Genomic DNA, 14,853 nt, shown 5'->3' with positions numbered 1-14,853 from the left:
CATTTTGTTCTGAAGCTGTAAAATAACAATGATGAAGCTTGAAAATGAATATCATTACATCCACTGTGATTCATTCCTGCTTCCAGCTCCTCTTTGTTGTAAAAATGTGACTATTATTGTGTCAATTATTGGCCATTGCAAGCTGTGACCTTTCAAGGTTGGTGAAATTCTTCGGTCTCCAGCTGAGGTTGGTGGAAATCACACCTCTTTCACCTCTTTAGCCTCTTATCATTTCAGACTTATTGATCAGGCTGCTGACAGCACAGACACTGAGGCTGCTATGACAGGGACAATGTCAAACTGGATTCAAGGTGACCCTGACTCTGCTTTCAGAGTGCAGGGACAACGACAATTACATGGAAACACTGTCCAGTAAACATTTATTTATCCATATCCACCTGATTAATAATAAGAATAATCAGGAAATTTTTTTTAAATTTATAATGCACTTAACATTTTTAGCTAAAAACCTCAAAGTGCTACAAGCAGGGTACAATAAATGCAACTAAAAGTTAAGGAAGTTAAGAAACAGAAAGCAAGTAAGACAGATAAAACAGTTAAAACAGGTAAAGCATGCACAGACCAGGGAAGATTATAGGTAGGCTTTCCTGAAGAGAAAGGTCTTCAGATCTTTTTTTTTCTTTTTAAATGTCCTCTGTCTGATTAATAGCATTTAGTTAATACTTCAGCATCAAATATCATCACAATTATTGTTTATTTTAAAGCAATTACATTGAGATTTAAAGTTAAGGTGCTATTATGTGAAGATATGGTTTCCTTGTGATATTGGGTAAATGTATGAAGGCGAAATACATGAGCTACAAGTAATAACTTTGTGCAAAACAGTATTATTTTTATTGCTGGGGCTTCGGCTATTCTGGGTATGGGAGCAACACTGCAAACAACATATAAAATGCTCATGTACATTTGTACATGGAAAAGGATCAAATTCGGTTTCTTCAGAATTATTTGTGATTTCCCGGTTTTCTACTGTGTTTGAGGACATTAATTACCTCATTTTTTTTTTTTAAGATCACGATGCAAAGTTCTGTTAATGTTGGTTTCTTGTTACAATAGTACCAGGAAGAATAACTGGATCTCAACCCCATCGAGCATCTGTTTGGACATAACATTAGTACCACCTGCCTAATGTTGTATAGGTCCAAGTTTTGATGCCAAAACCAGCGCTGACCAGAGGCCCAGAGTCCTCCGACAGTGGCCTGGCACCAAGATGTTAGCAGCGGATACTTTAAGTCATCTGAGCTGTGACACAGTTTGGATTTATTTGTCCAGAACATCCAACAGACGTTTGACTGAGATCTGGTTGTCCTTTCTTAAACCCCTTTTGTTACAGTATTATTCACTGCAGACCAGGAATGTCTAAGATCCTGTAGTTTTGGAAATGGTCTGACCTAGTCATAAAATTTGGTCCTTGTCAGTGTCACTAATGCCACACAAATGAAGACATGTTTTTTAAATGGGTATTTTTCTACAGTAGAATGCAAAAATGACTCCAAGCCAAGATAAACCATTGTTTCTGTTGGACATCAAACTGTTGATAACACGAGTAACATCAGAGTCTTGAATCTGTCAGGATGTGTGTGTTCATTACACTAAGCAGTAACTGACATGCACAAATAGGAGTGTGATGCCATTGTTGTCTACTTTTCCACACAGATATAAACCTGAAAATTAAAAAAAAAAAAAAAAAAAATTAACTTAACACAGTTTGCTTGTAGACAAGAAACACAAACATTTTAAAATATCTGTTTTGTATTGTATCTGCATTAGTGTGGACATAACGTGAGATTCTTATTCTTGTCCATTTTGCTGCTTTCAGCTCATAAACTTGGAGGACTGAACATTCAGTTTCTGCTTAATATAATCCCACCCACTGACAGGTGCCACTGTAATGAAATAATCGACATTAGAACCACTTCACACTTCTGACCATCTGTCAGTGGTCAGTGCTACGGCTGATTGGAGTGTAGGGTAGTGGGTGAAGTCTGTATAGATACATGTGTAACAGGTGGCTGGAAGTGGATCAGCTGACATGGATGTCTCTTGGTTTAATATTTTTATTCTTGCACATCATCAAATGCATTTTATCTGCAATATAAACTGTTGTCCATAAAGTTGGAATAATTTTGTTTTCAGACACATTCCTCTTTTTACTCCTATTTAAACACGTCAGTATCACCTTTGATCATGTGCAAGCTTAGCTGAGGTCCCAGTTACACTTTATTCCATCAAGAATAAATCAGTTATCACAATCATTTCATGAGAAGAGATAAAAAAAAATTTGATTCCAACTTTATGGGCAACAGTGTATTTGTGTTAACCAGAAATCATCTTTAAACAGGAATGTCACCCAAAATGTAAATACTTTGTGAACATCTGTTTATTAAAGTACGTCAAAAACAGGGTCTGCTGCACTCTGTTGAATGACTACGTACAGTTTGCTGGCAAATGTGGCCCGAATCTGATTTTTTTGCCCATATGTGACCTGTATCTGATCTGTTAAGACAGTTTTGAACAGCACATAAATCTATTTTTTCAATCCACCCAGGCCACTTTCATATGTGGTCCTAAATCTGATACATATCCGATATTTTGCAATGCGACTTCAGTTTGAACGGCCAGGCCGCATTTATCCAACCTTTACCTCATTGTAATGCGACAAACATCACAATTCTGCATCCCAGGAGAAGCGGCGGGAAAAACATACATACATCCGTGAACGCGTATTACGTCAAGGCCTTTTTTGCACCTGCGGGTCACTTCAGAGTCGCATTCAGTTCATACTCAAAACTGATAAAAGTCACATTTAATGTGTAATATGAACGAGCATGCCGAGAAATCGGATTTCACCAAAAAAATCCAAATTGTGCATTAAGACCTGCTGTCTGAACGTCGCCTATAGTTGGCAATATCTCTATGGAGATGTTTCCTTCATCTTCCCTCTGCATCAACTCTATTTTCATTGTAAGCTTAAATCCGTTAGTTAATTTATTAATTATCTCAGTTTTAATGTGTGACAAATGTTTATGAATGAAACTTTTCAGTAAACTTGATTTCAGACACTCATCACTCTCATTTCTCCAGATTAAGAAATTACCACTTGTGTGATTTGTGTGTCCTTTTTAACAGATAAGAGATCTGACTTCGTCCTTAAAGTTTACATACTTAAAATATTTAATGATTATTCAATGTTAAAAGTCAAGTTTGGACAACTGGCCAAACCAAACAAACAAAAAAAAAAACTTTAAGGCTCCCAATTATAAAATGGAAAGTCACAGTTGGTATATTTCTGTGAGATGAGAGCTTCACAGCAGACATCTTACTTGATCAGATCACGTTATTTAGTGTCATGCAAAGGTGGTGTTAGAATCTCCACTAAGAAGTCATTTCCTTCAGGGTAAGAATATGTTGTCTATTAATGTGCAGCTGGTGATAATACAGTTTATTATACAGATGGAAATATATATTACAGGCTGTATTGTGGAAGTGCTTTTACATAATGGTGGCCAGTAACAAAGGTTGCCACAGTGGACTTTGCTTTAATCAAAGCTGATTACACCTAGAGCCCTCATTAATCAAAGCTGCATCGAAGTGGTTGTTAGCCCTCTCCTACAACAACAAAATTTATAAAGTTCATTTGGAATGTGCCCCAGTACACCTGCAGGTAATCATCCTCAATAAATACCAGGTTTTTTTTTTTTGTACACCACCATCAGGCTCAAGCTTCATTAACATAAAGATATGCAGGCAGCTGATTAGAGATGGTAACAGCGCTCCCTTTAAATGCTGCAGGAAATGTCACTGATCTCTCCCCTCAGCCCGAACACAGCTCCGCTAAACAGACGACAGACAAATGAAATAATAAAAAAAAAAGAAAAAGAGAAATGTACAAGTAAGGGCTGCCAGTCAATACTGTGTGATGCACCCATTGCACTGTGGCAAGAATTAAAATGTGTCATGATTGGCAAAAATTGATGTGAAAGCAGTTGCCAGGAAAAAAAAAAAAATCTTGGTAAACAAGTGCAATGTTGCTGCAACATGCAAACAGCAGAGAGCCACCAGCTCAGCCAACGTGGGAAGTGATTATTACTGATTAGCATTTTATTTCCTTTAAGCTTTCTACATCCGAATATTACAGAAGCTGCATTAATCATAAGCCATTCCCTGCAGCTCCTCCCTGAAGGCAGCGTTAAATGCAAGGTCACAATAAACCACTTAAAACAACATCCACTGGCACTTTTAGTGAAGCAGTGCTCTGGAAACACACTGCCTGCACAACAACAATGCCTCACAATCCCACCATTAAAGCAAAAGCAGCTGATAGAAACGTACAATTACAGCCTCACTGTTTTCTCTGTGCTGCAAATGTCATGCTGGCATTAATAGATACTGTTGGATATTTTGGTCCTTACGTTTTGATGCTCAAGCAATTTCTTTACATGTTGTCTGTAAATATTGCAAGTACTTTAAAGTTTGTCGCATATGTATTTTGCTTTTAATTAGGAGACAGTGCTTGGGTTTCTGATATTCTGACTTGTATTATTAATATACATCTACATTTTCTGTCATTTTAAAGTTCCTGTGTTATAATCTATTACAGTTCCCATACATTTCTACTTTTATTCTAAACTTTTTTTTGTTTCATTTCATTTCTTTTCAACTGTCATTATATTCTGAGTTTATTACAAAAGACTACATGGAAAATGATTAGTAAAGGCTATTCCCTGGACTATATATCATTTATTGTCTAAAAGTGTATTGTGTAAATTTTTGTGCAGTTTTCAAATACTAGAAAAATAACGTCAGACTAAACAGGTTAAAATCTAATGTACAGCAGCAAATATAAGGTTGATTAACAGATAAAATGCTGAATCAAAGTCTTCAAACTGTTAAAGCATAATATAAATAATTTGTAGAGTAGACTTCTCTGTTTTTAATTTTTCTCTATCACTTTTACTTTTTGGTATTTCTGATATGTCCATTGTATGTTTTAAATGTTATGTTTTGTCTCGGCTATATTGCAAATGAGGTTGTGTCCTCAATATATCTCCAGTTTAAATAAAGGTTATGAATGAATTAATGAATTTGTTTTTGTGCCTGTTAGTGAGTGTGTTTGTGCATCCACTCACAGGAATTGGTGCTGTCGTCTTTGGTCCCGTCCAGACTTCCATCCTGGCCCATCTGGAGATAGAAGCCCTGCCTGCAGAACAACCTGGTCACTATGCCCTTCAGCTGTGTTCTGCAAACACAGGAGAACAGGTTGAAAAGGACTGAAAGATATCTTCAAACAGGAAATGCAAGAAGTCATACAGTCCTCTAAGTGCAAGCAAAAAGGGATTAAAAAGAATCTGATCACCAAGTTTACATATTCTTTGCCAGGAAAAAAAAAAAAAAAAGTCTGCACAAATCCTGGAGGGCACATTCAAGATTTGAATACAGCCGGGTATTAAAAAAGGACAATGTGACCACATGTGACCTGCTGCATCCTGGGGATTTCCTGTGGAGAGACTAGTCAGGCACATCCAATCCATTTCAGGATTCTTGACTAATCCGTCCTTCATGGTCATTGTTCCACTTGAATAGTTATGATAAATTATTTCTGAGACCCTTGATGGTATAGAGGAGCTTTATAATAGTTTTCTACCTCCTAAATGTTGTTTACTATTTATTTTGACTAGTGTAGACATATTCTGGTTGTATATTTAATATATGTTGATTCACGCTCAGCTTTAGCAAGAATATGGTAAACAGTTATTTTTGTTATAAATCATTTATCCAATGCATCATTGCTAATTTTACTGACAATTTTAAGAGTATTTGGATTAAACATACTTTTCTCGGTAGCTTGGGTTCGCCTCATCCTCAGTAATACCCAGCTCTAATTTGTTTGAGCCACAGGCTTCAAAGCATCCCTGTGAGAATGATTCACATTTATTTGGTTAAAATCATACGCTCTGATCGGAGCTGAAATATCCTGCGCTGATTGCAGTCATTGAAAGCGCTATGTTCTTTTCCTATGTTCATTGGTTCGACAGGTGTCACGTTCGCATATTAATTAACCAATCAGCAACATCTTAAGTAGGCGGGACTAAGGAAACGATACACGCTTATTTGAACTTCGATAAAGTCTATTAATGTGTAAAGTTTATCATTTAATATTAAAGGTAGGTATTTTTACTATGTTATAACTTTTTTAAAAGGGAATGGCGGTCTTATTTGAAGTATTTTCTGTCGGTAATGTTACTTAATTGTCGCTAACTGACGCTAACAAGTTAGCTAGCTGTCAGTTACAGTAGCCCTAATGGTTGTTGTAATAATGTATGTCTGTCAAGTACTGTTACATGGTTTTTATCGCACTATAAATAGGGTTCTTGAGTTTTTCTTGTATTTCTGGACAGAGTACTTCGAGCTTGCCGTTACAGTGATTGAACACCACTGTATGGAGGAGCTGAGAATCAGTGAGTACTATCAAAATATTTGTAACAAGTATTAAAAGAACCAAAATGAGACTAAAATGCAATGACTTTCACTAGAATTTAACTGTTTCGTCATTTTCATTAATTCCCTGCCTCGATTGTTCTTCTGACACTGCAACATTTGGCTTTTGATTTCAATAGGGGATGATTCATTTCAGTCAGACCAGATCTATTCATTTTAAGATTTGGTGCGTTTATTTCTGTTTCATAATGGTGCCTTAGGTATGTTGTTCGTTACAGTACAGACAGGTGATATAAGGAGGTCACTTTGGGGTCAGGAAAGTCAGATCACCATTTCTCACTCACTTTTATATGTCATAGACTAAACAATTATTCACCACTAAAAATTAAAAGAAAAAAAATCACTGTCTGCCCTTCTCACATCAAATGAAAAAGCTGTTCTTCATGATGCCTGAGTGTTTTTAACCTCTAACAGTAGGCTTATTAGAGCTCTCTCTCTAATGTAAGTGCTTAAACAATCCATTTTGTTTTGTTGTAGATGTATCCAGATTTCAAAGGAAAACTTAGGCGAGCCTCCCGCTGATTCACCTCCCATGTAAAAGGTGCTGTACACACTGCGAGGAACACTGCATGCACCACACAATTAAGAATTTGTGGGAGGGCTACATATCTCGCAGTCATAAATGAAATGACTGGCACTAAATAAAATGATAAGTGTACAGCTGCGAGGACTGAGAGATAAAAGTGCAGAAATGTGTTGTAGGACTGACTCAGCCCCCGAGTAAAGAAAGAGAGAGCGCAAAAGAAAAAGAACAAGATGGACTTAGGGAATTTTACCAGTGACTGCATAATATTCATGCTTTGGCAGGTCAGAGGAGCATTTTTACTGTTATATCACACAACATGAGTATCGTCATTACTGCCTTCACATTTCTGCAGAAGCTCTCCCACTGGCTGCTTTAACATGGCTCCTCTCCCATCCAGGCATACATAGACCACACCCTTTCTCCTTCGACAAAGCTCACATCACTGACTGTGTATCGAGTCAGGTCGGGAATCCCCTTTGAACAGTGTGTGCGTAATAGGGAGGAAGTGGGGAGAGTGACGAGGAGTGAATGCGTAAGGGTACACCCAATGCACTGAGACAGAATAAAGCCAGACTGACCCAGTTTATCAGAGTGTGAGAGAGGAGAGGGAGAGAGAAAGAGAGGCTGGGGTGTTTTCCATCTTGTGAAGGATCCATCTTGTGCAGCAGGGGAGAAGGAGGAGGAGGAGAAGAAGAGCCGTGAAGCTGGGAGCCATCGCTTGAGCTGACTAAATTCCCTGCAGCAGTACGTAACTGTAGCATGGTATATGCTGCAATCCTGTAACACATAATTTGGATTACAAATGCAACTATTAAATGTGCGAGGTAGGGAAAGTCCCCAATTTATGTCACCAAGAGAAAATGTTTAGTAGGCTTCAGTATCGAAAAATGCTAAACACGAATGCTGGGCGAGTATAATGCCGTTCATACTTATTGTTTGGGTTATTTATTTTGTTTTTGGCTGCATTGCATTTGGTCAACAAGTGTGTTTGTAACTGCCATTTAATACTTCATATCAACATGAACAGTAATTAATATTTTGCAATCAATATAAATGTTGTACTGTAGTGGCTGTAAAATCATTTGGATAATATTCCATCAGTGTTTTTGTCAGTTTTCACATTGAACTGGAGGATTTATGAATAATAAACAATCTAATTACAAGTAAATGTTATTTTCTCATTTCAAGTAAAATAGGCGCTATATTAAAGGCATTCGTTGCACAAAAAATGCAGAGAGTTTAAAAAGTGGGTTAGGTTTAAGGTCAGCTACATCAGACCCAAATTTTATCGGCATCTGAAAAAAATACACTTTCCATCACAGAAGTGCTAAATATTAGATGTATTTTAATCATGTTTCAAGCACAAATAGCCTCAAAAAAAATCTGCATCAGATTGAATGTGTATAGGTATTAAAATATTGATGCTAATGAATTGTACGGCATTGTGCAAGAAAAAAAATCAGTTGTGACTTGTCTTGGTCATAGACAAAACCACAGAACTGCTCAGAAAGTCCACCAACAATATGAACTTAGGTTTCAAAATCCCACAAAAAGTATCATTCCATCTTCTGAAACACCACACCCAATGACCTCAAGTCTCAAATACCACTATGACCAAACTCCTTTCTCTGGAGCAGGTGGTTGAAGAAAGTTTACGGCAAAGTTTAGGCACTCAGATCGCTTTTGCCTCGAGACATCTTGCCATGTTAAGGAAGATTTGTAGCAGAATTTAATCGGAAAATGTCTGGGATACAGGAGATACAAGAAGTTTAAATGCTAGAAAACTAACAGGGAACATACCTCAGTGTCTTGTGGGATTGTCCCTCGAGTAGATGTGCTTAGAAACCTTGAAGACTAGATAAAACAACCCCTCCCAGAATCTCCACCACTGTGTTTGCTGGAGGATGAATCTTGAATGCCACCAGGGCTTTCTAAAGTAGAGTTTGGGCTGGCAGGGACTGGTTTTACTGCAGCAGCCAGGCTTGTTCTGCGTAATTGGGAGAACCCACATAGACCACAGAGTAGAGAGTGACCTAAACTTATGAGAGAGACCATGTCTTTGAAAACATCAGGCAAACATAGTCCAGAAGAAAATGAGACCAAATCTGGCAGAACTTTATGGCACTATGTACATTACATTATAGTGACAGTAATAGGTACAAGAATATAGGATTTTGTGGTTCCAAGTGCAATTAAATGGGCAAGACCATCCCACTATCTCCCTTGGGAAAATTTTGACATAGAAGATTATGAACGTCTGAAACCGACCGCTTCCACTTTATTAAAAACAGGGTGACTGTTGAACATCAAAGTTAAACTAATGTGTCTGAATAAATACATTTTAGCCACTGAAATTCAAACTCAAAATTTAAATGAACATCAAACCACATGTAAAATGTCTAGATTTAGTCGATTTTTAGCTTTTATTTTCCCACAAAATGCACATCTCCAATTGAGAAGCTGTTAACTAGCAGCCACAACTTCTGATGATACATATGAGTAAGAGAATGTCATATCGGCATCATGTTTTGCACAATTATGTTCACTAAGCAAAGCTATGTCAGTATGAATATAATGGATTGATTGGTCGAAAATGAGCCATGTGTTAACAGATAAACAAGAAACTATGAGGAAAGTGATGCAAGTTGGCAATTTCTGTTTAAAAGTAAGTTAGAGTATCGCAGGTTAAATTAGACCATCGCTTGCTGTTCTGCATAGGTAAAAATGGAAAAAATTACCCACAAAATCTACTTTGGCAGCTGTTAATATACCTGGGTACCCTGGCTCACTGGAAGTGCCAGAATAAGGCTGATTATTTCCATCGCTCAATGACAAGATTGTCATTCTCCTTCTTCCCTCCATATGTGCCTTATCATTCTGAAAGACCCCTCACTGTGTGAAAGAACAACATCTGAGCTGCATCTATAACCTTGAAAATGATGAGTTTTGACAAAGACGCATCTTTTTGTGAAGCATTTTCTTTTATAGGGATGTAGTCATTTTGATACCACAACACGCTTCTTTATGATCTTTATGATCATGTTCCACTAGAACGACTTCTCTCCCAACACTATTTTGCGTAGAAGTGTCACAACATCCTGCATTCAGTGCCACACAAAAACTAGCCAAGCAACATTTTTACTCCAATTCCAGGGCTATAGTGGAAGGTGCCAGACCTATCTACATCAACACTGAGCTACCTGACAGTCAACCTTGTGTTTTTTTCCTCCCATTATTAGTGCTACTTAGTAGTATCTACAACTGACTGACATGACTTAGAAAATAGAATAAACTAAACTTAGGAAATCCATAAATAACATCAAAATACACATATTTTGTCTGTTTAGTCAGCCATCCTCTAGAGTTCACCAAAAAGCTATTTTTATGACGTATAGATTAATAAATGCAGCAATTTGTTATCAAGAGGTAAAGGGTAAACTACAGTGTTGTGTTTTTCTGGAATTATAATTTAACAGAGGGGTTGTGCGTGTCATGGATGCAGAGGGACATTAGATTAGCTTAGTTTAGATTGGATTTATATTAGACTTTATTGATCCCACAACAGGGAAATTCAAGGGAAAAAATGTACATGCATAAAGACAGTGAAAAAAACAAACAATATAATATAAAAGATAATGAAAAAAAACTATATAGGCCACAAATTTACAACAGAGAGCATGGAGATTTCAGAGGTGACCATCCTATCAAATCTCCCAGCTCTCAAATGGGTGACTAGCAGAGAGTCTTCATGAAAAACAATATTTTCTAATAAGGGTTACAGCATTTGTAAATTCGGTTGCTGCGTAATGTTGATGCGGTGGCACAGTAAGCGTTTTACCACATTACATTAGCTTTTAGGTTTAGAAAGGCAGCTTGTACAATTTCACTTAGGTGTCACCATACTGATCCCTTTATTTTCCTCAAGATTTCCAACAAATGTTTGATTAAAATGTAAGAAAATTAGCTTTGACATATATCCCCTGAGTAGTTACTAAGTATTTGTTAAATAAAGTAACAGTAAAACAGGTTATCATTCTGTTTATATATGAAAACCGTAACTTTTTCAGTCATAAATCGATTAAAATTCCTAAAATAAGTTGCTTGTAAAAAGGTTGAGTCCATTGAAGGCGTTGCACACATCACCAGGGTTCCACAATTCAGTCCTACTACATATTTTCACGTTTCCCACAACTACTTTCTATCATGTGAAATGTGTTTAGATGAAATCCCTGACTCTGAACCACTCTCCAGTGTATTTTAATGCGCTGAGTAAATGTGATTTTAGGTGACAGCTGTGGTATTTCTTGCTGCTTTATGAGTCAAACTAACAGTTCACCTGCCCGGCGTCCTCCTGTCAGAGCTGAACACAAATCAGAACACACTGCCCACCTCGGTCCGACTCAGGTGGGCAGTGTGTTCGATCAGTCACATCTCACCCTTCTTTTGTTTGACACTCGGCTTGCAGAAGCTGCTGAACACTTTAGTTATTATCTAAAGCGTTTCATGTCTGTCGCATTTCATCTGCGGCCCGTGCATTTAATAAGCTGTAATGTAAAATGTTGTTGTCGGTAATAAATGTGACTGATTTAGACTTGGAGGCTTTTCAGAGCACGTACCTGCCAGCCTGGCTTTGCATGTCTACATCTGTCTTTCTGTTGGCTTAAACCCCTGTCTGATATGGATATATTAACAGAGGTACGTTTCAGTGGCACCGTGTAATATCAAAATACCTTTCCTGGCTGTGACTCAACCGATGGGAATTTTTAGACTCTGAAAGTTATTTATAAAAAGGGTTTTGGAGGAAAATGTCTATATTTCTCAAAGCGACCGTAGCTGTTTTTTCAGGGTATTCATAAATTTGGAAGCCTTGTAATTTAGCCCTTATGTTTGACTTTGTCCATATTGAGCTTTAAAGGAATGATATTTTGCTTTTTTTAATGGAATTATGCATTTTAATATTGTATTAATATTTTTGTATTATAAGTGCTGTCCATGGTGCTGAACTGCTGATCTCTCAGGGCCTGAAGATTCAGCCCAAGCAGCTTGAACCAAAGGCTTTCACATTGTATATTTTACAAACAGCTGACTGTAAATGCTGCTTCTCATGTCTTAAAAGAATAATATTTTGCTTTTTTAAATGGAATTACACATTTTTTAAAATTTCCCTGTGGTCTACATAAACTGTAAATTCTATGCTTGGGTTTGAATTCTTCATTAATTCAACTCCACAGGTCCATCTTCAAATCTATTTTTGAGTAATTACATGAGACAGGTCGTTTTGAGCGCTGGCCCTTTAAATGCACATGAGCCACTTCACACCCCACCCCCTCCAGGTTGTTGACTGTGCTGCTCTGTCCCGTTCAGCCACTTGAGTTTGTTAATACAACCAACAACTGAACATTTTAGGTAACTGGCTCAAAGTTTGGACATATTTTCAGTGTGAACTACAACCGCTGCTGCTGACAAACAATTATGTCGTACTCGGAGAAATGTTTGTCGGAAGTCTTGACCTTATATGGGCCAATGCCGTGACGTAACTAGTTATAAAATGTAACAAATTAAGCAGGAATTGAAACAGGTCGTAGAAATCCACTCGATTTTTGCCAAAATGAATATAAAGATAGCTTTGCAGCACCTGGAGAGTTCAAATTGAAACTCTTTGAACTATTAGGGTCCAAATACACAAATACATGTACCAAAGACTAATAAAAGTGGGTTTAGCAAAATATGACCCCTTTAAAACACAGATATGCACAGTAGGTCTTACATGTTACGCTGATTTTAAAACATCCTTTAAAAGAAGAATACTTGAAGTCATTGTCCACAGCTACAACGCTTATTATTAAGTCTGTGTTTTGGTTCTTTTATTTTGTCTTGTGCATACTGCGTTTAAACCTCATTGATTTACAAAACACCAAAACAAAGTTGCAGCGATAAAAATCTACATTTCATAGCAAAACCGCAGGTCCGAAACAAAATACTGTCTTCTCCACCCAGCTTGGTGAATACAATCAGCTACAAAAAGGTTTTCTTACCTGAAGTTTTATGTTACTTATCCAGTCAAAAGAGAAATTACCATAAATCCCTTACATTGTTGGAGGCAGGACAGTACAAAGAAAACTCTTGCTTTCATACGATAAACAAACTCCTCTGGAGCGAAATTAGGCATGCCACTCTTACGGATAATTATAATTTCCCTGAAAGTACACAGAACTGAAATCTCTGTCTTTTGTTTCAATTAGACTTCACGATGTAGTTATTCATTATAAGACAAACTTTGTCATTTTTGTTTAAATCCCATAAATCAAGGTACATTTTCTCAATGCACGAGAAGCAATTTGCTCTTAATCTCCTTAATATCAAAGCAAATAACAGCTCGTTCCAGTAGAATAAGGATTTCAACTCATTCTAATAATCTTCCAAATAAACCAGGTATCATTATTTTAATACCAAAATAAAGAGCTATAGTGGAACTAATAGTATCTTTAATGTAATTTTGTGTTTTAACCCATCAGCTGTATCTAGTCTGCACTCTAAAGTACATTTCACAACTGGGAAAGAAGATCAACATCCAAACCATGGATCATGATGGTGATTAAAAACATTGTGATGGTATCTTTTGGTCGTCCACTCCTACCGCACTGTCATTTATCAGGACCTGGATGGAGCTCTGAGGTTCAATATGATCTTAAATCATTTTGTCCTCTTCTATTAGGAGCACTGTTACAGCTTTAAATTGTGTTATTGTTCGTGTTTGCATACCTCTCTGCTGTAATGGACGAAAAATCAATAATTCTCCACAGGGGAGTGTTCTGCTGCATGTAACCGGCATCAAATCACCATCTATTTATCTGTCTGTTCATCCATCTCGCATCCCGTTACCCGTTCACTCACACTCACAGGCTGACGTCCCCGCCGTTGCCACAGTGACATTCCCACAGTCGTCAAGGTGATTTTCCCATTCTTCCCAGTATCTCCACATCCTGTCTGTTACTAGGGAAATTCCCATTCTCGCGTTACCATGGCAACAGTCTCGTGATTCCAGACTGTTCCAGTGGAAGGGTATTCCCCCATCCACACACACAGACAGACACACACACACACACACACAGACACACACACACATGCACAGTTGTATTTTCACCATAATTTGATCTGATTCAATCAGTCAGCACATCAAGCCGCCACACTGATTTGACATGTCACATTGTCTGTTAATTCCCCCCAGTCTGAGTCTAAATACAGTGTTTAACACGGTATAAAGCATCGACATGGGTGTCTCGTACAGACGACGCATCCAAGACCTCTCTCTGTCATTTACACAGACACGCCAAACAAGCCGAGCGAAAAACTCTCAAGAAGCAGCCGAACACAACCATTTCAGCCTCCTTTTACATGTCGGTGATTACTGATTAGGTGAACACGGGGGGTGCTGTGCAGGCCACATCCCATGTTAAAATACAGATGCTGTCAGACCAATTAGATCTGGTTCGGCTCACTGTCCTTCACCTCTCATATGGCAGCCGTGACGCAGTTGGTCTGAGTGTTAAAAATACTAAAAAGGCCGTCAACTGACATTGTCCAAATGAGACATTTTGTACAGGTTTAATATATTTACAGCTGTCTTTAACTCCAATGAAGACTGGGAGTGCTGTATTGTCTTTTCAAATCTTGAGGGAAAAAAAAAAAAGAACTTTTCTGGAAATGTTGCACATGAGTACTTGAAGCTTCAAAAATTCTGGGGAGAAAAAACACTATAAATTCAAATGTTAGACTGTCTTCCTGCAGCTCCTGCCTTTCCATCATGA

The 14,853-nt window shown here is 37.6% G+C and overlaps 1 protein-coding gene across 2 annotated transcripts in view; it reads right to left on the bottom strand.

Moving 5' to 3' along the window:
* LOC115433827 (fibroblast growth factor 14-like) overlaps positions 1–14,853 on the bottom strand; it is a 109,147-nt gene that overhangs the window by 34,194 nt on the left and 60,100 nt on the right. For both annotated transcript variants that reach the window (XM_030155372.1, XM_030155380.1), the window contains exon 2: positions 5,151–5,260. In XM_030155372.1, the coding sequence (XP_030011232.1) occupies positions 5,151–5,202 (52 nt within the window). In that variant the 5' untranslated portion in view covers positions 5,203–5,260. The remainder of the gene's footprint in view (positions 1–5,150; positions 5,261–14,853) is intronic.

The sequence above is a fragment of the Sphaeramia orbicularis genome, chromosome 2, assembly GCF_902148855.1.
Source record: "Sphaeramia orbicularis chromosome 2, fSphaOr1.1, whole genome shotgun sequence".
Taxonomy (NCBI): Eukaryota; Metazoa; Chordata; class Actinopteri; order Kurtiformes; family Apogonidae; genus Sphaeramia; species Sphaeramia orbicularis.
This window is presented reverse-complemented; position numbering and strand designations above follow the sequence as displayed.